At 45.9% G+C, this 25,809-nt stretch overlaps 1 protein-coding gene and 1 long non-coding RNA gene across 2 annotated transcripts; one reads left to right on the top strand and one right to left on the bottom strand.

The window, feature by feature from the left end:
* Window position 1: 1 nt before the first annotated feature.
* LOC136539091 (exocyst complex component SEC15A-like) lies at window positions 2-4,332 on the bottom strand. The gene is made up of 3 exons (XM_066531029.1): window positions 4,197-4,332; window positions 4,023-4,116; window positions 2-2,806 (listed from the first exon to the last, which is right to left on the bottom strand). The coding sequence occupies exons 1-3, from the start codon at window positions 4,293-4,295 to the stop codon at window positions 429-431; spliced, it is 2,571 nt and encodes an 856-aa protein (XP_066387126.1). The 5' UTR covers window positions 4,296-4,332; the 3' UTR covers window positions 2-428.
* Window positions 4,333-8,872: 4,540 nt separating this feature from the next.
* LOC136539090 (uncharacterized) lies at window positions 8,873-25,300 on the top strand. The gene is made up of 2 exons (XR_010779532.1): window positions 8,873-9,220; window positions 25,139-25,300. It is a non-coding gene; the product is annotated as an uncharacterized lncRNA (long non-coding RNA).
* Window positions 25,301-25,809: the final 509 nt, after the last annotated feature.

Here is a 25,809-nt window from a genome sequence, read left to right as displayed (position 1 = left end):
GCGGCACCAAGTTACCTTGTTTCCCGACATCACAACAAAGTGTACTGATCATAATAATGATGAATATTTCATCTATACAGATCACTACATCTACATTAGCTCCAAAACGAATGCGAAACGGAAGCAGATTAAAAAGGGAATAAGTAAGGTTGGAAAGAAAAATTTGAAATGGCTAAGACTTACACCGACCCATTGTCTTCCTAAACAGAGTACTAGCTTATTTAATGATCTAGCACAGCTAATCACAGCTAAAATCCTTTAACCTTCTCTTCAGCACATCCAAGGATTTCGCCCCAACGCGAAACAGAAGTTGATTAAAAAGGGAGTAAAGAAGGATGGAAATAAGTTTGAAATGGTAAGACTTGCACTGAACCATTGTTTTCCTAAAACTGAGTACTAGCTTATTTAATGATGTAGCACAGCTAATCTCAGCTAAAATCCTTTAACCTTCTCTTCAGCACATCCAGGGATTTCTTCCGGGCGCTCTGCACTGTAGCTCGGCTTGAAAGGCTCCCAAACAAACTGTCTGGGGCATCCTTGAACTTGTCACAAATTATTAAAACCTTCTTGTGGTCTAGGGCTCCATAATTCTGCTCCCTGGTTACAGGATTCACAAAGCTTTCAGGTTGGTTGCTGAGCAGAAGATTTATTAGCTGCCTTATTTCAGCTAGACAATCTCTGAAACTTGTTTCCTTTCTCAGGTCCAAAAACCCAGTCATCTGGTATGTGTCATCAGCAAACCGCTCCAACACTTTCAGATCAATGTCAATACTGGCAACAGCATTTGCGTTGAACCTTTTCACCCGGTCACTAAGAAGTACCGTTGTTATAGAATCTGAGATGTGGCTTAGTGCACCAGATACAACCTTGAATGAGGCATCTCTTGGTACAATCTGCTGCCCAGAAGATACCACCTCATGAAGATAGATAATAACTTCGTTCATGTAGTCATTTGCATGCTCTGGAGCTTCCTCCAGAGTCCAATTGATGCTAGTCAACTGCAACATAAACTCATCAATCTTGGAATTGACCAAAGTAATTAATCCATTGTATGCTGCATTGCGGGAGGCTTTGAGCACAGCTCTAGCAGTCAAACCAGAATGGGGCTTCTCAAGGAGGCACCTAGGGACACCACAAAGTCGAGCAGCATGCCAAAGGAACATATCACAGGACTGCTCAAGAATGGCAATATTTCCTGCAATCTGCACCACCTGTGGAAATTCCAGGGAACCACCATGTATCAGGTTCAGAAAACCATCATTCAACGTCTCAATCAAGAACTTGTCTAAGTAACTTTTCACCACATCATAGATGTTTGTGCTACCACTGTGTGACAAGTACCTGACCAACTCCTCAATGAAAGATCGCACAATACGACAAGCATTGGGAACAGAGGAGGAAAATGGAGCAACATATGGCAAATTTGGTACTCCATCAACGGGTTCAAGTTGGAATGCTGCTATATTTGTGTCATATTCATTTTCCTTCTTTATAACTATCCTCTCATATGAGTCCTTAGAAAAGACATAGTTGAGCTTCTTCCGACAGTCAGAAAGAAGAAGTTCAAGATACTTGTCCCTAGTTTTGTCAAGAATTTCAACCAGTGACATGGATCGGTATCCATATTTCTTCAGGGTTGCACCAAAAAGACTGACATATCCTTTTATGAGGAGGAGGTGGTTGGCAGCATCAATGAGGGAGAACTGTTCCTCTAAGATCAGAGTAACTTTAGAAATGGCTGTTTCCAACATTGTATCAACCTGGCTCTCAGATAGAAGCCCATCTGCAGTTCGAAGGACACGGTCCTCAATAATAAAAAAGCCAGCTACCTGAGCAAGGAAAGGTTGATAGGACTCAACAAAGGATTGTGATGTAGAAATTTGCAAGTCCAAATTGAGTTGCATGAGCCTGTTATTGTAGTAATATTCTCGAAACTTCTCCCCAAGACCAAGGCCTATGTGGATATGGTGTGCTCTGTACACTGGCGCAAGATCAAATTCCAGCATTGCTTCCTCAGCCATGTGCTCCAAATCCAAGGTGTAAGCATTCACGTCGAACCCAACACGGCTAGATTCTTCTGCCTCCCTCTGTCGGGCACACATTCCCTCATCTTTCTGACGAGTCAGAGATGTCTGGTCTATTGCGACCTGTCCAATCTCCTTAGCAGTCCCTCTGATATACACAAGCCACTCATTAAACTCACTACAAACTTTCTTCTCAATGTACAGCTTTACCATAGGAACTTGTTTATGAATAATCTTTTTTAGAAGCTTCAGTGGAATATTTTGCAGGTAGTCCTTCTCAATCAGCTCCAATGTTTTCAATGCAGAAAGTAATTTTGCGTCGGCAATGTCCCTGTTGCATATCTTGCAGAGACTGGTTACTTGCAGACAAATCTTCAATGTAGCTAGGGCTTCCCCAACATTACTGTTTACAGAATAGATCTCAAGAAGCTCATCAAGCTTCAGTAGCAAGGAGCTAGCAACCTCTTGCAACCGCAGGTTCTCATCAGACAATGTGCCCTTAAGCTCATCAGCATCAACCAGGACACCACGAAGCTCATCGACCGCAAGGATGAATTCCTCATAGTGGAGTCTACAAATCTCTTCAATCTCAACCTCCTTCATCTTCACGATGTTCTGGAGGCTGTGCAAGAGGGCTTCAGGCTTCCCAGACTCAAAAGCATGCCGGACTATGGGACCCACATCCTCATTGTTTGCAATGAAGGCAGCAAGGCCCAAACCAACACCGCCATCCCCATTTTCCATAGCGCCCCTCTTCTTTGTCTGAGCAGTCATGTTTTTAACTGCAAAACAAAAGGAAAGACCGAAAGATAAGACATGCTTGGACTATTTCAAAGTGCTTATTAGATGCCACAAATGCACAGAATAGAACACCACCCAAGCAGAGAGAAATGGGAATCCATGAAATTCGCATCATTTTTGAGAGAGAGAGAGAAATGGTAATTCATGAAAACCACATCATTTTTGAGAGAGAGAGAGAGGCGGGAAAATTCTGAATAGATGTGCGTTACAGGTACTTAGTACCGTTGCTCCCCCAGACGAGTCATGCTGGTAAAAGGCGCCCGGAGCAGATACAAATCTGAGTGACTGCATAGTGGAGTCTTACATGGCAGAAGCATTGCACATGGAAGATACACAACAGTGCACAATATCAGAGCACATCACTACTGATGACAGGTAGTGTATTAAAAAGTGCTAGGCAAGCAGTTGGGCTCTGCCTAGGAAGTAGACGTGCCTAAGCTTTCATACTTTTATGTGGACAATTAGAGAAATGCCATATATACTAAACAAAGGAAACTTAGCATATTAGGTTAAAAAAGTTGATGTTATCATGCATCCATGAGTAGTATTACCAAGAATCAATTTTGCCGATCTCTAAATTTTCCTAATTTCATGAATACATAAGCCCAAAACATATCTATGCGTGAAAGAGCCTAGAAATGGAGCTAGGCGCCGCCTTTTTAAACAGAGATGACAGGTAAGGCTGTCCTCAAAATGGAAAATTTCATGATGACCTAAGCCAAAACATATCTATGTGTAAAAGAGCCTAGAAATGGAGCTAGGCGCTGCCTTTGTAAACAGAGATAACAGGTAAAGGCTGTCCTAAAAATAGGAAATCAATATATCATCTCATCCGCACCACACTCACCATTGTACTGACACAGGTACATCACGAAATAAGATGGGAAAACAGATCCAAAATAAGATAGGGAAATGGACTTGGTGTTCCATTAGATGTCAACACGCGGTGCAGAAATCGGAACGGAACAGAGTGCTAGGATCACAGCCACTAGGGCAGGCAGGAAGTACTAGTGGGCTCCCATCGGCTGGTTGGGCCCATCCGGAGGCGGCGGTCGCCAAGGTAGCAGCCGCTGGAGTTCCTCCACCGCCACCGACCTCCGCAACCATTAACGGCCCCCGCGTCCCATCACGCGCACATACACAGGTACAGGACGAGGCGGGAGGAGAAGAGGGAGAAGGATTAAGGGAGATCCTCACCTGAAACAACGGAGAGCAGTGCGCGTTCGGGGGAGGACCTGAACGGAGAGTCCCCGGGTCGAGTGGGGCACGATTGACGGCCACCGGCGGCGTCCTGTGAGGGAACGGGATAGGGTGGTGTGAGGGAGGGCTGAGAGAGGATGGGAGAATGATGAAATGGGCGACGGCCCGTACCTGGGATCGGTTCCGTTGCCGGCGGGGTGCGCGAGGCCGGCGGACGGCGGCGGAGAGAGAGAGAGAAACTAGAAGAGGGGGTGTCCGTTTCTGTGTCATCAGTTCCGAATGGATTTTAGCGGCTTCCACTTCCACAGAGGTTTTGCTCTGCGCCTTTGGCTGTGGTGTTTGTTTGGAGAAAACAAAGGCAGGCGACCATGGGTTTTTGGGTTCCAGGCTGCGCGCCGGTTACGTCCAATGTTGCCGGCCTGCGTCCGTCGTGTGATCTAGAAAAAAGTTTTCTTAATAAAGACACTAGACTGAAACGTTTTTTTTTTTGCAAAAAGCATTTCGTAAAGGGTTTAGCGAAAGTGTTTTCTTCAAAATGTTTCTAAAAACAATAAATAACAAGTGAAAATAAATTTTTAGGATTTTTTTTAAAAAAAATGGCAATACATTCTCAAAGAATAGGAAGTTGTTGTTCTAAATACCAAAGTCTTATTTTATGCATGTACATTGTGGTATGCAATTTCCAACCGCGGTAGAGCCCACATCCAAATTGTCGTCTTCTTCCATGAGACCAAAGAGTTAGAGTCGAAGAAGAGAGGTTAGGGTTTGCGGGGTTCGGGGAGGGCTCTATGGCCATTAGAGTTAGAAAAGGAAGCCCCGGGATACAGGCCAAACCAGTGAGGTGGCTGGTTGTGGATAGGTGTAGGGGCAAGGGACGCCTAAATTAGGAAGCGCGGGGTAGAAGCAGTGGGGCAAAATGCAGACGACAATGTGAAAGTGGTAGGGGTAATCATGGCTAGCGGTCGCAAGACGTGTGTCTATGGCATCGGGGACAAAAGCCCACCGTCAATTGGGAGGCAGGTGTGGGGTGATAGTGTCAGAGGTGGGAGATTTGAGAAGAAAAGCGAAAGAGGTAAAAAGATATGAGGAGTTGTGAGGAAGAAGAAGATGAGCTTTAATAGCCTTATCGATGCCGACACAATGAATAAGAGCCTTGTCCTAAATAACAGACTTCATTGTTAATATAACAAAAGATGTTATATTCAATAGGAAATGTGTGATTTATTTGTAAATAATTTTCAAAAAGTAATGTCCGAATTCAGCATTCATTGTATAACTGAATGGAGTTTACTATGGTATAAGTGCATCTTGAAATTTATCACGTTTTCACGTGTACAATGCTATCAAGCAATGGCTTTTGAAGGTGGTCTCGTGTTGTTAACCTAAGGCATGCACCATGAATAAAACTTTAGAAATGATAAGACATCACATTAGAAAGATGCACAAGATCATGGAACGCGGCCCATAGATGAAACAAAGTGACAAAATGTTTGTCAAAGCACTTTTGAGAATTTCTCATAACATAAAATTTTTAAAAAGAACATGACAAAGATACACAAAATTATTTTGTTCTTTCTAACAAAGATACGCATCACAAAAATGTGTGTCCGCCTGCTCCATGGAAATTACTAACCCACCATGAATAGAACACAAGCAGGGAAATAGATGAAGAACATAGAATATCACGAAATACAAGCAAGGAAATGGATGAAGAACATAGAACATCATGAAACGTGAGCAAGAAAATGAACGAAGAACATATAATATCACGAAAAGTTAATAGATGTCCACATACATTGGTTGAATTTGGTCTATTGATCCTAAACGCATGAGATGAAGATGAAGGATATTGAGATGGTGATGGTGCCTCTTCACTTTGGTAGAACTATCATGGGGGTGATAGCTCCTTTAATGACTTGATATCTCATTATTCCTCTTTACTATAGATCGAATCACCGTACATAGATTTTTACTACATTTTAGTGGATTAAATGTTGTATTGGGGCTTCTGTGAAAGCTATTAGTTTTGACTTGGGAAATGCATGCGGAATACTCATGAAATTTGGGTATGGCAAACCCCTATTAAGTTGTTCTCCATGGAGGCATAGACTATATGTTAGTCCCCAATTTATCTATTGTGTAGGTTAATCTTGTATCAATATTTTAGCTGATTTCAACAGACTTAAATAAAATGGCTATTGACAAACAAAGAAGAGGATTATTATTGAAGGGACAAAATAGGATAATGGGCATAATTGTTTAGCTTCTACCCTAGGGTTTGCCAACCAATCCAACTTAGAGGACAAGGTGCAGATGATTTATCTACCCTTGGATGGTCTCTTCATAAGTGGCTTTGGCTCCATAGGACCAAGCCATTAAGTAGCCATATACAAATAGCACTTGTGACACCAGCGCCCAAAATCTACTTATAGCCTAGCTTCTCATGTAGAGCGAGTGTGTCCTTGTTTCGTATAGTGTCAACCCAGTGGTGTTATGTTTAGAGCGACAAGAATTATAAGCTAACCTAAACCTATTTTAAAACCCCGATGTGGGGCTAATTATTCTAGAACACAACACATGGGCTACAAAGACTGACACCAGTAATACTAATGGGGCGGGGTATTACATTCCCCCATCAGAAACACTAATGGGATGAGGTATTAAATTCTCCCCTCCTTTAGGGTTGATGCCCTCTAAAGCTTACCGCACTCACTTGGAACATTCCTACATATGTGCATGACCTCTCTTTCACTTTTGTCCTCGCTTCATGTAAAAAGGTTAACCTGGAAGTGCTATGTTTGGAGCGATAAGAATATAAACTGCACCATACCTATTTAAACAACCTATGCTATATTAATTCTACCAGAACACAACACATGGACCATAGACAGGTCAAAACTAGAAACACTAATGGGCCTACAATCTCCCCTCCTTCAACAACAGGCTGAGACTAGAATTTTGTAATGGTCACTATGATGTTGGCCAATGCATAGCTAATACCAACTTCTAGTTGGCCTATTGCTATGTAGCAGGGCTAATAATGCTAATAAGATAGTGCCTTATCTTGTAGCTGTTGTACCATGACATGCATCAGTTGATCATTATAGATAAGGAATATTCAGAGGTGTCCTATCAGGGTGTGCTCTTGATGAATACCTTCAAGTATATGATTTACTTGATGATGTGACTTCAATATGACATGTAGGATTAATGGGTTCCAAGATTGTCTGGATAACGACATACCTAAGTAACTCAACCTACAAGTAAATTTTGTGTGCCATCATCAAATTGGTGCCTTAGAAGCGAGTATGGAAATATTACAAGCTTTTACGATGCAAAGTTTTCCTATGTATTGTGACTCTAATATTTTCTAATGGTGAATAGAGTGGCCAGATGTGAATTACCTCATTTGATAAGAAGCCCACTTTTGTGATCAAATTGGTGAAACTATTCACTGCCTATTTGTTTCTTGTGTCATTGTCAGACGGAAGCAAATATGATTCTCTATAACAAAGGCTTGAGTTATATCGTTTTGGTACCATAGCTTGACACCATTATCTTCTCTAGTTGGTGGGACCTATTGACAAGCTAGAAATCTCCTATCTCCTATATCTAAATAGGAGATCCCCACTAGGTGTTTTTCTTAGCTTCTCGTGAAGCCACGTCATCAGATTTCATCCATCCCTTGCTCACAACTAAGGATGAAAACGAACAGAATCGAACGGAGAACTCCTCAACCATTTTCTACTTTTACATTTGAATACGAAAACGAAAACGAAAGCGGACAAACCGAACACGAAAACGAACACGAACTTACGGAATATCGAGAATTTCGAAAACGAAACAATTCGAGCGGAATTATATCGAACACGGTCGGTATACGAAAACTCAATACGGAATACCGACCCATAGACCAAGTGCATGACTAAGTGCATACATGATCAAGTTCAAGTGCATATAATAATTAACAAGTGCATATTATAGAAACATGAACTTGAACTGAGTCAGAATAATTTTATTAATCTTTTTAGAATAGATGTAGTATTTTATTTTAAAGATTTATTCAGATTTTTCTTTTGAGTAACAAAGATTTATTCGGCTGATACAAAAACTATCAAATGATTGACTTTGCAGGTGGGGGTTAAACCGATGAGCTTGATGGGCTATGGCCCAGGTAGGCTTTCGTGTAGATGCTGCCGGTTTCCTGACATTTAGCACCATCTCATGAGGTGAAGAGAGACAAGGCTGAGCGCCGTCTATAAGAGAGGGCAGCTGGCCACCAGTAGAAAGAACACAGCTGCGTGGTGAACAACCTGTAATTGGGCTGTATGACCTGTGCAATTGGCCAAATTCGGTTTAAACCGAATTTTCAATTCGGAATATTTCAAATTAAAAGTAGAAAAGTAGAAAACGGTCGGAAAAATGTCTAAACCGTTTTCTACTTTTACATTTGAAATACGAAACATCTGAAATGCGAAAGCGAAAACGGTAAAGTCGGACAAGAAAATGCGGATTCGATCGGATTAAATATAAAAAAACGATGCGGTTCGGTTCGGGATATTTCCGTTCCGTTTTCATCCTTACTCACAACTACGGCACTTCCTGACGCTTGCGATTCTCCTCCAGGCTCCAGTGCTCCACCGATCCTTCCTCCTACCCTCCCCACACTAGCTATCACACATGCATCATGAATTTAAACGCCACTATCACGCATGCATCGTGATGTGAAACGTCTATGACCAATCTTCCTTATAAAATAAATCATCCCCACCTGCAACTATGCGGTAGCTGAGAGGCTATTTTTGTACTCTGAAATGCTTGGTCGCTTGGCCACCCGCTCACCCGGCCGCTGCTAGCTCCTGCTCTGCAGGCCGTCCGCTCCCACTGACCTCCCGCTCATCAGGCCGCCCCGCTCGATCACGCAAGCATGCAGAGGAGATCAATGAAGTTGCAGAATTCAATGTGTACAAGAATTGGGCTTCCTTCCTCCTCGACGCCGGCGCCACCTAAAATCAGAGTCGTGGATGCCCGCAGGGGAGGATGAAGCGGCGTAACCTAATGTCTGAGTTGGGCCTCCTACCTCAGCACCGGCGCCGATGCCAAAAATTGGAGCTGCAAAGGATCCGATCAGAGCCGACGGCTAGGACAAAGTCAATTTTTTTATTAGAAGTGGTTCCTTATATAAGTGAACATAGGTACGTGAATTTTATCGATTATTCATTTCAACTTCTATCCAAATTCTATTTATGTTATGTGGTGTAACAAATAAGAAAAATATTACCATAACACTTTCCACTAATATTTGATCAACAAATTATCTATTATCAACCTAAGGGCATATAAGTTATTTTACACTCAAGACAAAGAATCCATGGGACAATAATCAAAATTGCTAAACACCCAATTTTTTCACACTGTAGATTTTTAGACCGTAGCTTATCAGAAAATCTTAATCAAATTAAAATTGATTCTCCGATAAGCTGTTCCCAACAACGTCTATGTGATTAGGATCAAGTCTATGGAGGAAACCTTCCAACGGTCACTCTGTAGGTTCTCTTGCATAGTATCACAAATGTATCGGTGTGAAACTCTAAATGATAACACATCATCTTTCTTGCATATTCATCCATGTAGTTCGAATCAAGATTGTAGCAGAACCGACCAATTTATAAGAGCACAAGTACAATGGTAGCCCGCAAGCGATCGCTCTGTCATACTTGAGCTCATATAAACCCGGTAGTCCGTCGAGTACCACGAAGGGTCTCGATTAACCATCAACGTACAATCAAGACCGTACATGATTCAATATACATGTCACATGTTACATAAAGTTTACAAAATACAGTTCATTCATCAGAGTACGACTTTAGGTTATTACAAACCAAGTTTAGTAAAATAGTAGCGGCAGCAAATTAAAGTTTGAAACTAACATCTGTCATCATAGTTTAAATACAGTGCCAGCTCATGATCACATCCACAAAAGCATATGAGAAGTATTAATAAGAGATGCCTGCCTAGGGCTCACTACTCGTCCACGGTGGGACAGAAGCAGTTCTTGCAATAACCATGATAAATTATACCATCTGCAACAATAGGAATAAAACACTAAGTATAAGAAGGTACTCTGCTAGACTTACCTGTCATAAACCAAAAACAAAGTGACTCCAAGGAACATGCAAGGCTTTATAAGTGGAGCTAGCTTGACAATATTTTGCATAAAAAGCTTACCAATTCAAGTATACAGTTATAATTCGGTCATCATGTTAAGTATAGCTATTCATCTCTAGATTAGCAACTAACATGTGCCAAATATGTGGTATATCATTTAGTAGCATACAATAGTTGAAAGGATCAAGATGCCCAAGAGGGGGGGTGAATTGGGCTAATTCTAAATTTTTTTGCAATAATTAAACCCTACACTTAGCTCACTCCACCCCTTGTGTCTAGAATGTGTTTCTAATGTTCTACCGCACAAAAGTCTTGCAACCTAAGTTCCAATCCTACTCTAGCATGGCAATTCTATGAATGTAAAGACAAGAATTGAATTGCTCAAAGTAAATGGATAAAGTAAAGAGAGAAGGAGGAACGCGGCGATGTTTTACTGAGGTATCGGAGAGTCGCCACTCTCCACTAGTCCTCGTTGGAGCACCCGCGCAAGGGTGTAGCTCCCCCTTGATCCATGCAAGGATCAAGTGCTCTCTACGGGTTGATTCTTCGACACTCCGTCGCGGTGAATCATCCACAACCGCTCATAACTTGAGTTGGGTCATCCACAAGCTCCGCTGGATGATCACCAAACTCCCAATCACCACCAAGCCGTGTAGGTGATGGCGATCACCAAGAGTAACAAGCAAGAACTCTCACTTGACCACAACAAGCCTAATGAGAAGGGTGGATGCACACTTGATACTCTCTTTTTGCTAATGAGGCCTTAATGTTGGATTCTCAAATCTTAATCACCTCACTAGGCTCTTGTTCTCCTTGGCACTCTCAAGGGTGTTTCTTAGCTGTTGAAATGGGCAAGAGTACTCCCTTAAATGAATAGAGGAAGTATTTATACCCATCATTCAAAACGAACCGTTTTGTGCCTGAGTCAGTATTCTGCGGGGTGACCGGACGCTCCGAACAAGGTAACCGGACGCTCTGGTCAGTTCTCCCCGCCACTAAGCCGTTAAGTTGTGATCGGACTCTGATTTGCGTCCGATCAGCACTGACCGGACGCGTTCGGTCACCAAAACTTCTCTCTGGAACCTTAATGATGTTGACCGGACTCTGGCACCCAACGTCCGATCACTTTTCTGCTCAGCGTCCGGTCAGTAGCCGGAACCTGACCAGCGTCCGGTCAGCACTGACCGGACTTGTCCGATCAGGATTTTCCCTCTCTAGAACCTTACTGGAGTTGACCGGACTCTGGCACCCAGCGTCCGGTCACATTTCACTCAGCATCCGGTCGCATCCAGATGACTTCACCTTGATCAAATGAACTGACCAGGCTCTGTGCCAGCGTCCGGTCACACCGGAACCAGCGTCTAGTCAACATTTGACCCTCCATTCACTTCAAACTCGCAATCATATGTGAATGAAGTTTGCTCCAATTGATCTAAGGGCTACTTTGGAGCTGCCTAGTGCTAGATTTGACAAGTGTGCACCATATCTAACCCACTAGACTCACCTAGGGCTACTAGTCCATACCCGCTTAATAGTACGACCAAAGGAAAAACAAAGTCCTAAACTACTCTAAGTGTCTCTTCAACACCAAACGACACTTAGAACTAGTCCATCCTTAACCTTGTCGTCCATCCTTTGAAAATCAATTGATTTCCATCGTAGGGGCATGACAACCATGATTGCCCAATTAATTACCATTACCATGACCTAACTTAATTGCATCTGTAAAACACACGTTAGTCACAGTAATCTCGTATTATCATTAATCACCAAAACCCAACTAGGGGACTAGATGCTTTCAATCTCCCCCTTTTTGGTGATTGATGACAATACAACCTCGAGCATGTAAAAGAGATGAGGTTTTCAACATGCTTGGTTCATATAAGCTTTTGACAATAAGAACAAAAGAGTTAGGCAAGCTTATATGACCCAAGCCAACATGATGTACTCAATAGATATGAAATAAGCATGAGTATAAGAAGTAAAGCTCATTTGCATTGGAGTAAAACGTGAAAGCAAAGCAAATGAGCATAACCAAGTGGCATGACATATATAAAGATCAAAGTAGAGAGCACACATGTCACATATCACATAAATATGACTATCACATTAATATCACGATCACACGTATATAGTTCAATGCATGAAAGTAAACATGAATGCATAATAATATATCAATCATAAAAAGCCAAATGTAATAGATAAGCTCCACCCTAGATATATCACTCCCCTAAGTCTATCATACTCGATCCCTCTCCCCCTTTAGTGTCAAACACCAAAACCTAAGGGTCGGTCGGTGGGGCAGCAGTGGACGAGTCGGGCGCTGAGGTACGATGAGCGATCTAGAAGTGGGCAGCATCATCATCTGATCCTGAGCTCTAAGCTATATGACCCTCTATCGTTGGAAGTGACGCTGAAGCGGTCTGGGTCGGATCTGGGACTGGTGCGGCCTGTGACTCTGCAGGTATCACTGAAGCAGGCGGCTCTGATGATGCAATAGATGAAGGGAGCGTCTCTGTAGTCCCAGTAATAGGAGCAACTGTGGAAGGACCAGGGACATGTAGATCTGGCAGTGTATGCTGCCCTGTCAACTCACTAAAAGTGGTACCAAGGCTCCTAGAAACTGGGGTGTCAGTCACAAGCAGCGACGAACTCTGAGCCGGTGTGAAGCCTATGCAAAGCGGTGTGAACTGCGGACCCTAGGCTATCACTGGTGAGGCAAACCACTGGGACACCTACTTTGTAGGTGAAGCAAACTAAGTCGTTGGCTATCCCTAACTCTGAAGCCCATTGGGCTATAGAACTAGAGTCTGTGAAGTGGTGGCAGGCTGGCCGAGCTGAGGTGTAAGCTGTGGCGGTGGAGCCCCAATAGCAAAGATGACATGCTACATGAATCCATGTAACTACTGCTGCATGAGGAGCTACTGCTGCTGCATGGCCTGCTGCTACTAGATAGCCTACTGCTGTCGCTGGAACTCATCCTATCTGGCCTGAACCTGCGCTAGAGCAGCTGCGGTCTCCTAAGCCTGGCGAGCCTGATCCTGCCTCATCTGCTCAAGTATAACAAGAAGAGTGGGGTCTATCTGTGGTGCCTGTGGAGCTGAGCTGGAGCCACTAGCCTCACCATCATGTCGTCGAGGAGGCATCCAAGGGATATCCTAGTAGTCATCATCTGAACTATCGCTGGGGTCGCTCTCGACCGTATCCTCCTACTGAGCATCTAGCTCCTCCTCCTCTGTAGCTGCTACGCCCCTGATGATATTATTCCTACTAGGCTACAGTCTTTAGCACCTCTGGGCGATGGCGTGACTGGCTAGGTGTCCTCGCTACACTGTGGCGGAGCATCTAAGTTGTAACACCTTGGTGTTACGACCTCGTTTAGCATTGCGATTTAGGTCTAATAAAATTTCCGAAATGATTTTCTCGGATTTTAAAATTTTAAAAACTAGCTTTTCGCGTCAAGTATATTTAAAGCGTTGTTTGTGGTGGCTTGTTTCACGTGAAATAATCACATAACGTTTTAATATTTGTTCCATGGCCTGGTACGAGTACGAGCTATCGCATACGATATTTTTATGGGCGCGGCGTCCTTTTTCTTTTCCGCTCTATCTCGCGCGCCTGCTTTTTCAATGCCTTTTCTTGTCTCCGTTGCATGTCCTTGTCTGTCTTACTTGTCTCTGCGGCCAGGTCTTGTCCATGGCAACCGGCACGCCCTGTCAGACCACGTGCTCTGGCGTACTCGCTCTGTCCTCGGCCTTTGTTTTTCCCTCTCTCTCTGCCTTGGTTTCTTGCTGCAGATAAACGTACATGAGCTGACACTCGACTTCACATTCTAGCATTGCTCTGGCGTTCTAGCATTGCCTTGGTTCTAGAACGTGAAGTCGAGTGTCAGCTCATGTACGTTTATCTACAGCAAGAAACCAAGGCAGAGAGAGAGGGAAAAACAAAGGCCGAGGACAGAGCGAGTACGCTAGAGCACGTGGTCTGACAGGGCATGCCGGTTGCCACGGACAAGACCTGGCCGCAGAGATAAGTAAGACAGACAAGGACATGCAACGGAGACAAGAAAAGGCATTGAAAAAGCAGGCGCGCGAGATAGAGCGGAAAAGAAAAAGGACCTGTCGCACCGCCGCGCCCATAAAAATATCGTATGCGATAGCTCGTACTCGTACCAGGCCAGGGAACAAATATTAAAACGTTATGTGATTATTTCACGCGAAACAAGCCGCCACAAACAACGCTTTAAATATACTTGACGCGAAAAGCTAGTTTTTAAAATTTTAAAATCCGAGAAAATCATTTCGAAAATTTTATTAGACCTAAATCGCAATGCTAAATGAGGCCGTAACACCGAGGTGTTACAACCAACCCCCTTAAAAAGAATCTCGTCCCGAGATTCGAAACTGGAACCAGAAAAGGGGAAATGCGATTACACTCCATAGATCAGGGACTACACGAAAGATTACACGACTTCGAATACTAAACCACACAGGGAGCTAGGGATACATGGTTAAGAGCAACTTGGTACAACCGAGATCTAATCCAAAAGTCGAGATAGACGAGGACAATGGAGAAATAACAAGATAATAATTATCCAAAACATGGCGTAGCACCAACAGATCCAGAAACAGTCGACTGAGAAGTAAAACATTGTGAACCCTAAGACTAAACTAACCAAGAGATCTTGAACTTCTTCGATGAACTGGATCCCTTCTTCTTCTCAGATCACACCATCACCTTAGACAGCCGAACCTAGCTTCACAACGTCGACTAGATCTCGTAGCTATGCTCTGAATATGGGGGAATGGGGATGAAGAAGAAGAGCAAGGACCAAGGGTATTTATAGAGGCGAACGGAGAGAAAAAAAATAACACACCGAAGGCGGATGTGGCGGGGATGGGATACACAGACGGCGCATGCTGTGGAGATAAGGTCGAAAACATGGCGTGCTTCCTGCGTTAGCGGCGGAGGGGAAAATAAAGGAGAGTAGGGGAGGTTTGCTCGACGAGGCAGGCGTGCGGGCGGTCGTGTCACCAAAGAAGAAAGAAAGGGAAGGGGAAATTGGGGGGGGGGGTCCGGTACGGGGAACAACAGTGCGGGGTAGAGAGCCGACCGGATGTCAGGAAAAGAAAAAGCGCACAGTGCACAAGGACACCGAGTGCGGCACAATGCTGCGGCCACACGAAAACAGGGTGCTACAGGTCCCAACACAGGCGACGTTCATAGGGCACGTAGCGAAATAACCCAGCATGCATAGCGTGGTCAACTAAGCACAGGGCTTGGGACAAGACATCCACTCTAACTTTTGCAACTACTCCCGACTACCCAATGCTAACCTTCCTCGACCACATCCGTCTTTTCTGTAAACCCAGATCATGTCATACCTTCTTTCTCCAAACCATCTCTTGTGTACCTTGAGAGAACACTTCTGCATCACCCGTTGTGGATTTCCCGTTTGAACACCTAAACATTTCCAAGGAGAAATTTTTTAAAACAAAACGGTACGGCGGTGTAACTTGGTAAAGGTACTTGGTCAAAAACCTCGATACCAGTGCGTGCCGAGCAGCGTCCCATGTGGCAGCTGTTCCATAGGGAGCCCTCGATGTCGTCGCGGCACCATAAGCTATTAACCAGGCAAGTATCACCAACTTACATGTCATGAAGGCGGTGGGGTCATAGACCATAGAGTAAGGGGAGTATTGCAAGGGAAAATTCAAACAACAAAAGTTGCCTTCACAACATGGGACAAGGAATTCAAATCCAACGACGGATTTGTTTTAAAGAAATTCAAGTGTTCTGCTGGGGCATCCATAGTTAGTCAATACAGTGTCCAATAACATCCAATCATGGCTGATCTGCTTGGCATCTGAATGGCAACTTCTCTTGTAACTCACTTAACATCGCCCTTGAAAACTTGGAGCATGTCTAACGAGACTTAAAGTAAAGGAACACAATAAACACAACGAAATAATTAAAATGCATATTCCAACAATCTTATACGGGTACAACATACTGGCATTCAGGCTCACATTCATGGCATAGCATTCACCTATGGTCGGATGATCTCAACAACTACGGACGACAACAACGGCAAGAGTACAATATAGGGGAACAACAATGAAAAACACTACTACTATGGGTACAGCATCCCAAGGCAACTAGTCTACATCCTCGCAGGGCAACGGCTGAGTGAGAGGAACCAAGGGCTCTTCTTCTGACACTTCCGAGGGTGGAGGTGCGGGCAGTGCTATAACACCAGTTCTTCTTCTTTCTGGCGGGTGGATAGGGATCCCTTCCAAGATCAGGGCATCCTGCCTTCTAACAGCCAACGTCCTCCGTTCGGCCCTGGTGACAAGATAGGCCACCCGCAGCTGATGAACATGCTGATCTTCGGCCTCCTTCAGAGCTTCTGACATGGTAGTCTCCCGGCTCTCAGCAGCTGCAGCACTGGCATACACTTTGGCGAGCTGCACTTGGAGCATCTGGTTGAAGATCTCTGCTTCCTCGGTGCGCCGAAGGCACACCCTCAGCTCCAAGGCTTGATGGTCGTACTGCTCATCTAGAGCGAGCAGGTACGTGGTCAAGTGCACCATGGTGGGACTGTCCTCTTGCACATCTTGTTCTTGCAAAGCCTCCATGCGGGCCCTCCATGCCCGCCGATTCTTGTCCAAAGGAGGAAAGAACCGCATGGGAGTACGAGCAATGGGCTCCTCATAGATCTGGCAGAGGTACCGCAAGGCTTTGCGGGCCACAACCTGGTAGGTGTCGATGAAGTGAAATCCGGTCGCGGTCACACTCCAGGCTTCAGTGAGGTCGGGGAACTCCTCACTCTTCTCGATGTAGACGGTAACCTCACACCGCTCGGTGCCATGCTCCTCGTACTCATGGCCCTCATACTCGGGGCGATCATTGACTCCGAGCTTTTGTAGGGTGGCATGCAGGATTCTGGGAAAACCCTCAACGTTCAGGCAGTAGGTACTAACCTAGGCTCCTACCATCTTTGACGGTGGTTGCAAAGAAGGCTGAGCGAAAAGCTGGCTCAAAGGAAAAGCTAAGCTAGCTAAAGTGCGCCGAGTGGTGGTACCAATGGCTAAGCCAGGCTCTACTTATAAAGGCGGAGCGTTCAGTGGTCCTGGCGCGGTTCACCAGGGTTCCCGCGCGATATCACTACGGCGGATCGACCAAATTCCATGAGTTTGAGGCGAGCGACGTGCGATGCCATTACTGACTAGTATGACTACAGGGCAAGGGTCCGACAAGAGCGCAGAAAGGGGTATGGGGAGACGTGGGTCACGACCGGCGTGAACCACGGGCGAACGCGAAACACGAAGCCACAGTGTAGACCTAACTCTAGAACAGGAACGAGTTAGTTGTGCACAACACGACACGAGTGGCACCTATGGATGGTGTATCTACTAGCAAAATGAGCGCTACAATGCACCAACGGAATATGCATGAATGCACATCCTATACGTCCTTCCACTGTTGCCAACATATAGGGCAACCGTCCTCAGATTTTTGGCACATCGTTCTCTCCCTGTAACTAGTCGATACTATCAAACTATGCTCGAGTCAGTGTACCTGCAGAAAACTTGATCAAGCCTATCTAAGTCAGTAGAGTGCCATCTATTGTGGATACATAACCATAGTAATAGGGCTACTTATATAACTTCGCATATAAATGTCCTAACTTTTTGCAACAATGGGTTGTCAAATTTTAGTTTAGAAAAGGTTTTCGAAGCTTTATTTCCTCATTTATGCTCTGATACCACCTGTGGCAGAACCGCGTAATCGAATGCCACACAGGAGTGCTTGTCTTCTATTAGACACTAAGCACTCAAGGAAGAACACTAAATTACTCGGTTCCGTCGGGCACACCCCAGGGGAGAACCCGAAAATCCACATTTTTTTCATCAGGATCACAAATGAGATAATAAAGCTTACATCATTCTGAACCATTTCTTACATCACTTTTAATACAACCTCAGAGTATAACATTTATTATTATAACAGCAGAATGTAATCATATTATCAGAGTTATGAACAATTTAATTGAACAACGGAATATAAACATGTGATCAGAATTTCAGCGGAAATAAATATCTAATCATAGCATGATGAATTATTGATAGGTAAATTATGACACAGTTGTAGTACTTTCATTCATAAAAACATTTGGTGAGAGTTATAAATAACAACTACGATCACAACGTAAAGGAAATTCTCTCTGAGCCCACTAGGAGGAATCCACACACAAAGGTCAGCTCAAGCATCCACCTGTCACCTGCAACAGGGGGAATAAAACCCTGAGTACTCAATTGTACTCAGCAAGACTTACTCGACAGGAGAAAAGAAAAGACTACAAGGATATGCAAGGCTATCTGGATTGTGGGTTGCATTTGTAGGAAGCATTACTAAGCGTGCGTCCTTATATTTGATTTTTTATTAATAGCCGCATTGGTTCATTAACTAACCATTCCATATAAGCACCTGTGCAACTTTCAAGCATGTGGTAAGCAATCAGATTTCCTTTGTCCATCTTCCATTTTTCATCTTCCAGTTCTTACTACGATGCTAAACCGTAGACAAGACGTACCGAATAGCCCGGTGATTCGCAAATCAATGCCCCTAGCTAGGTACCCCAAAAACACACGCCCCGCTTATACTCCAGGCACGAGCAGGACCAACCCGTCACTCTCCTGTCCTGGGTGTCCAGGTCCCCATCCAAACTGGGACTCCAAGCCCCCGCCCCTGAGTCTCGGACTCAGTGCGGTGCAAGGACCTCCTCCACCAAAAACAAACCCTAACAGTCGGTCCGGAAAGAGCCGGATCCGCAACAAGAGAGCAACAAGTCTTCCAAGCACCCATACACAAGTATGTGCTCGGGATAATAAGTCTGTGACCTGCCTAGAGTCATATGCAATGATCGGTCCTTAACCGACCAGACAGGGAAAAACGGTGTAACCAAGCTATGACCCGCCTACGCGGCGACACAACTTCTTACACCCACCAATATCCAAACCATATCCCTTCCCGATCACCATTTTCCTTTCCACCATTTTGTATATTCCAAGTGGTAATCATATAGTAACATATTTCCTATATCTCGCGAGTGACAGGCAATCACTCGACTTCTACCGGAGTCCTGTAGCATAGCAATCTACACGATCCTATCATACTAGTAAGACTCATAGGATAAAGATATATATGCAAGTGGTTTCATTCAACTCCTTGAAACATAATGCACAAATATAATTTAAACTACAGAAAGTAGGGGTTATGCACTGGGGCTTGCCTAGGTAAAATATAAACAGAAGTTAGTTTTCCATCATGGCGGCATGATCTATAAAAGCACAATTTCTCTAGCAACTCCCGATGACTCCGTGATCCATCGACGTCCCTATCATGATATGCAATGTAATAAACTACAAGGGTATGATCAACTGACTGCAATCGTGTCTCATATAAATACGCTCTACGTCTCTCAAGTGAACGAGCTAGTTCTAACGACAACCGTACTTAGGCTGCATATCCATGTTGTCGCATAAGACGTTATTTTTCAACAATTCTTTTAGTTATATAAACCAACGGTGTTCCTTTATTTTATTCTATCGATTTAATCAGTATTCAAAATAAGACATCATTATCTATTTAGCAACTGGTTATTCTGGAGCTACAAAAATTACGGTGAGTAACTACTACTGCTAGGAGTCTACTATACAAATTTCAGATTCAACAATATTACCAATTTACCATACCAATTCCTACAAGTTTACCTTTTTATAATATTAATTATCTCTAATTAATTATATAGCTTCCTAAGAATATTATCCACTATGTGAACAAATCATACTAGTAGGTAGATCACGATTTTAGGAGACTAACAAAACTGGTTTGACATTTTTATGATTTTTCTATGATTTTCTACGAATTTTACAAGCTTACTTTATAAGCTAAATTATCAAATACTCTACAACTAAAGAAGGCCATTAGTCAGTAAGATGGCCCAGCTCGGCCTGGCCCGTGAGCAAGCAGCCCAGGCGGCAACACCAGCCGGCCCAGCGGTGCGGCCCGCGGCCGGCCAGCGGGCGCGCGGCAGTGGCCCAAGAGGCACCAGGCCGGCCTAGGCACAGGCAGTGGCCCGGACGGCCCATGCGCGCAGAGGCACGGCCCAGCAAGCACAGTAGCCAGCAACAGGCCGGCCCAGCGAAAAGCAGGCCGCTGCCCAGCGAACCGGCGATGGCATAGAAGCGACAAGGCCCACGAGTTTCTAACAAAATACTCAGCAGTACATCGGCACTATTTACCTAGGTCACGTATTTCACAGAAAGGTCCCCGTATAAAATCTCGGCTTGGATTCATACGCCTCGCAATGTCTTCTTCGTAGAGTCGAGCAGAGGAGCTGGAAGGGGCATCGGGCCGGTTTCGCTGGCCGGCTGCCAGCGGCCTGGCGGCGGCGGAGGAGCAGCGCGGGAGCTGCGCGGCGGTGAGGTGCACCTGCGGACACCCGCAGCGTGGCCCAAGACAGCCTGTGGCCCACTAGCCATGCGAGCCAGGGCGCACGGCAGTGGCCACGGCCTCGCCAGAGGCGGCCTGATGCGGTCCAGCCATGGGAAACGGCGAGGACGCCAGCGCGCGATGGCTCGGGCACTGAGGAGGAGGAGGGGCGCTGGTGCACGCGCGGATGAGGAGGAACTTGGAGCAGTGGCTCCGGCACGGGCCGAGGCAGGCACGACGATGGTGGCTGGCCATGGCGGCGGAGCTGCGCAGGTCCCGTGCGAGGCACAGCAGGGGCGCGGGCCAGCATGGGAGGGGGCACGATGATGGCGCGGAGCACGCAGAGCTCGGGCGCGTCGCGGTTGCGGTCCGAAACGAGCCGTGGGCTGCACGTGCTCACGCGGGGAAGGCCGGCAACGGCGTAGCAAGGAGGAGCGCCGGTGCACGAGGTCGGGCGGTGCTGGCAGCGAGGGAGAGGCACGTGGGGTAGTTCGGTCTTCGGCTTAAGCAAGAAGACAGCAGGCGGGCGTATTCAAGAAGCCGAGTGAGGCTGACCGGGCAGCACGGCACCACACGGAGATAGGATGGGACGGTGCAGTGTGGCAGGCAGCGGCACAGCTGCACGCACAGGAAAATGAAAAATGACCTGGCGTGACAGGAGCAGAGCCACGTGCTGGCGACAGGCCGGTGCAGGACGCAGTCAGAAGCAAGAACAGGCGTAGCTGCGACGGCTCGGCTATGGTGCTCCTATTAAAATATTTGGACAAGACCACTCCGTACTGCATTTGTTGTTTGCCTTCACAGACAACCCACTGACCGCGAGTACCGAACGATCAACCTGTACTATATATATATATATCCATTGTTGTCTCATCTGTCATCACGTTTTGTTAACTATACTGCTCCCGCGGCTAGCTTGTTCAATCCAATCAAATCGAGTGCTCGTCGTTACGTGCCGCGACGCCTAATTAAGCAAGCCACAGGGTACTTTTATTAGGACAGTAACAGCCAACGTCGGGTCTGTTTCACGGACGCTAGCTAGTCAGTGGGTCTGACGAGAGTAGAGTGCGTCCGCGAAACAGACCCGACGTCGGCTGTTACTGTCCTAATAAAAGTACCCTGTGGCTTGCTTAATTAGGCGTCGCGGCACGTAACGACGAGCGCTCGATTTGATTGGATTGAACAAGCTAGCTGCGGGAGCAGTACAGTTAACAAAACGTGATGACAGATATATATATATATATATATATATATATATATATATATATATATATATATATAGTACAGGTTGATCGTTCGGTACTCGCGGTCAGTGGGTTGTCTATGAAGGCAAACAACAAATGCAGTACAGAGTGGTCTTGTCCAAATATTTTAATAGGAGCACCGCATCCGAGCCGTCGCAGCTACGCCCGTTCTTGCTTCTAACTGCGTCCTGCACCGGCCTGCTGCCAGCACGTGGCTCTGCTCCTGTCACGCCAGGTCATTTTTCATTTTCCTGTGCGTGCAGCTGTGCCGCTGCCGGCCACACTACACCGTCCCATCCTATCTCCGCGTGGTGCCGTGCTGCCCGGTCGGCCTCACTCGGCTTCTTGAATATGCCTGCCTGCTGTCTTCTTGCTTAAGCCGAAGACCGAACAACCCCACGCGCCTCTCCCTCGCTGCCAGCACCGCTCGACCTCGTGCACTGGTGCTCCTCCTTGCTGCGCCGTTGCCGGCCTTCCCCGCGTGAGCACGCGCAGCCCACGGCTCGTTTCGGACCGCAACCGCGACGCGCCCGAGCTCTGCGTGCTCCGCGCCATCATCGTGCCCCGTGGCCATGCCGGTGTTCCACCCTCGGTGCCCTGCATGTCCGCACCCCGCCGTGGCCAGGCGCGCGTGTCCCGGTCTGCTTCGGACCGTAGCTGTCGTCACTACGCCCCCTCCCATGCTGGCCCGCGCCCCTGCTGTGCCTCGCACGGGACCTGCGCAGCTCCGCCGCCATGGCCAGCCACCATCGTCGTGCCTGCCTCGGCCCGCGCCGGAGCCACTGCTCCAAGTTCCTCCTCATCCGCGCGTGCACCAGCGCCCCTCCTCCTCCTTAGTGCCCGAGCCATCGCGCGCTGGCGTCCTCGCCGTTTCCCATGGCTGGACCGCATCAGGCCGCCTCTGGCAAGGCCGTGGCCACTGCCGTGCGCCCTGGCTCGCATGGCTAGTGGGCCACAGGCTGTCTTGGGCCACGCTGCGGGTGTCCGCAGGTGCACCTCACCGCCGCGCAGCTCCCGCGCTGCTCCTCCACCGCCGCTAGGCCGCTGGCAGCCGGCCAGCGAAACCGGCCCGATGCCCCTTCCAGCTCCTCTGCTCGACTCTACGAAGAAGACATTGCGAGGCGTATGAATCCAAGCCGAGATTTTATACGGGGACCTTTCTGCGAAATACGTGACCTAGGTAAATAGTGCCGATGTACTGCTGAGTATTTTGTTAGAAACTCGTGGGCCTTGTCGCTTCTATGCCATCGCCGGTTCGCTGGGCAGCGGCCTGCTTTTCGCTGGGCCGGCCTGTTGCTGGCTACTGTGCTTGCTGGGCCGCGCCTCTGCGCGCATGGGCCGTCCGGGCCACTGCCTGTGCCTGGGCCGGCCTGGTGCCTCTTGGGCCACTGCCGCGCGCCCGCTGGCCGGCCGCGGGCCGCACCGCTGGGCCGGCTGGTGTTGCCGCCTGGGCTGCTTGCTCACGGGCCAGGCCGAGCTGGGCCATCTTACTGACTAATGGCCTTCTTTAGTTGTAGAGTATTTGATAATTTAGCTTATAAAGTAAGCTTGTAAAATTCGTAGAAAATCATAGAAAAATCATAAAAATGTCAAACCAGTTTTGTTAGTCTCCTAAAATCGTGATCTACCTACTAGTATGATTTGTTCACATAGTGGATAATATTCTTAGGAAGCTATATAATTAATTAGAGATAATTAATATTATAAAAAGGTAAACTTGTAGGAATTGGTATGGTAAATTGGTAATATTGTTGAATCTGAAATTTGTATAGTAGACTCCTAGCAGTAGTAGTTACTCTCCGTAATTTTTGTAGCTCCAGAATAACCAGTTGCTAAATAGATAATGATGTCTTATTTTGAATACTGATTAAATCGATAGAATAAAATAAAGAAACACCGTTGGTTTATATAACTAAAAGAATTATTGAAAAATAACGTCTTATGCGACAACATGGATATGTAGCCTAAGTACGGTCGTCGTTAGAACTAGCTCGTTCACTTGAGAGACGTAGAGCGTATTTATATGAGTCACGATTGTAGTCAGTTGATCATACCCTTGCAGTTTATTACATTGCATATCATGATAGGGACGTCGATGGATCATGGAGTCATCGGGAGTTGCTGGAGAAATGGTGCTTTTGGAGATCATGCCGCCATGATGGAAAACTAACTTCTATTTATATTTTACCCAGGCAAGCCCCGGTGCATAACCCCTACTTCCTGCAGTTTAAATTATATTTGTGCATTAAGTTTCAAGGAGTTGAATGAAACCACTTGCATATATATCTTTATCCTATGAGTCTTACTAGTATGACAGGATCGTGTAGATTGCTATGCTACAGGACTCCGGTAGAAGTCGAGTGATTGGCTATCACTCGTGAGATATAGGAAATATGTTACTATATGATTACCACTTGGAATATACAAAATGGTGGAAAGGAAAATGGTGATCGGGCAGGGATATGGTTTGGATATTGGTGGGTGTAAGAAGTTGTGTCGCCGCGGAGGCGGGTCATAGCTTGGTTACACCGTTTTTCCCTGTCTGGTCGGTTAAGGACCGATCGTTGCATATGACTCTGGGCAGGTCACAAACTTATTATCCTGAGCACATACTTGTGTATGGGCACTTGGAAGACTTGTTGCTCTCTTGTCGCGGATCCGGCTCTTTCCAGACCGACTGTTAGGGTTTGTTTTTGGTGGAGGAGGTCCTTGCACCGCACTGAGTCCGAGACTCAGGGGCGGGGGCTTGGAGTCCCAGTTTGGACGGGGACCTAGACACCCGGGACAGGAGAGTGACGGGTTGGTCCTGCTCGTGCCTGGGGTACAAGCGGGGCGTGTGTTTTCAGGGTACCCAGCTGGGGGCATTGATTCGCGAATCGCCAGGCTATTCGGTACGGCTTGTCTACGGTTTAGCATCGTAGTAAGAACTAGAAGATGAAAAATGGAAGATGGACAAAGGAAATCTGATTGCTTACCACCTGCTTGAAAGTAGCATAGGTGCTTATATAGAATGGTTAGTTAATGAACCAATGCGGCTATTAATAAAAAAATCGATTATAAGGACGCACGCTTAGTAATGCTTCCTGCAAATGCAACCCATAATCCAGATAGCCTTGCATATCCTTGTAGTCTTTTGTTTTCTCCTGTCGGGTAAGTCTTGTTCAGTACAATTGAGTACTCAGGGTTTTATTCCCCCTGTTGCAGGTGACAGGTGGACGCTTGAGCTGACCTTTGTGTGTGGATTCCTCTTGGTGGGCTCAGAGAGGATTTACTTTACGCTGCGATCGTAGTTGTTATTTATAACTCTCACCAAATGTTTTTATGAATAAAAGTACTACAACTGTGTCATAATTTACCTATCAATAATTCATCATGCCATGATTAGATATTTATTTCTGCTGAAATTCTGATCACATGTTTATATTCTGCTGTTCAATTAAATTGTTCATAACTCTGATAATATGATTACATTCCGCTGTTATAATAATAAATGTTATACTCTGAGGTTGTATTAAAAGTGATGTAAGAAATGGTTCAGAATGATGTAAGCTTTATTATCTCATTTGTGATCCTGATGGCAAAAATGTGGATTTTCGGGTTCTCCCCTGGGGTGTGCCCGACGGAACCGAGTAATTTAGTGTTTTCCCTTGAGTGCTTAGTGTCTAATGGAAGACAAGCACTCCTGTGAGGCATTCGATTAGGCGGTTCTACCACATAAGTCATGTTATTTATTGGAAACTCTATAGTAGCTCCTGAATACTCTACCAACATCTCAGGAGGCCTCACTGTGACTGCCCTATGAATAAGAAAAGTGATACATTGAGCATATGGCAGCTGCCTGTGACCTCTGAATCCCTCTGCAAGTGTATCCTCCA

This window comes from Miscanthus floridulus, chromosome 2, assembly GCF_019320115.1.
Source record: "Miscanthus floridulus cultivar M001 chromosome 2, ASM1932011v1, whole genome shotgun sequence".
Lineage (NCBI taxonomy): Eukaryota > Viridiplantae > Streptophyta > Magnoliopsida > Poales > Poaceae > Miscanthus > Miscanthus floridulus.
Note: the sequence above shows the minus strand (reverse complement) of the source record. Positions and strands in the feature narration are given on the sequence as shown.

Coding starts and splice junctions, on each gene's coding strand:
- LOC136539091 (XM_066531029.1), bottom strand. CDS start 4,295: ATGACACAGAAACGGACACCCCCTCTTCTAGTTTCTCTCTCTCTCTCC. Junction 4,117..4,196: donor GGCAACGGAACCGATCCCAG/GTACGGGCCGTC, acceptor GTTCCCTCACAG/GACGCCGCCGGTGGCCGTCA. Junction 2,807..4,022: donor ACTGCTCTCCGTTGTTTCAG/GTGAGGATCTCC, acceptor TTTGTTTTGCAG/TTAAAAACATGACTGCTCAG.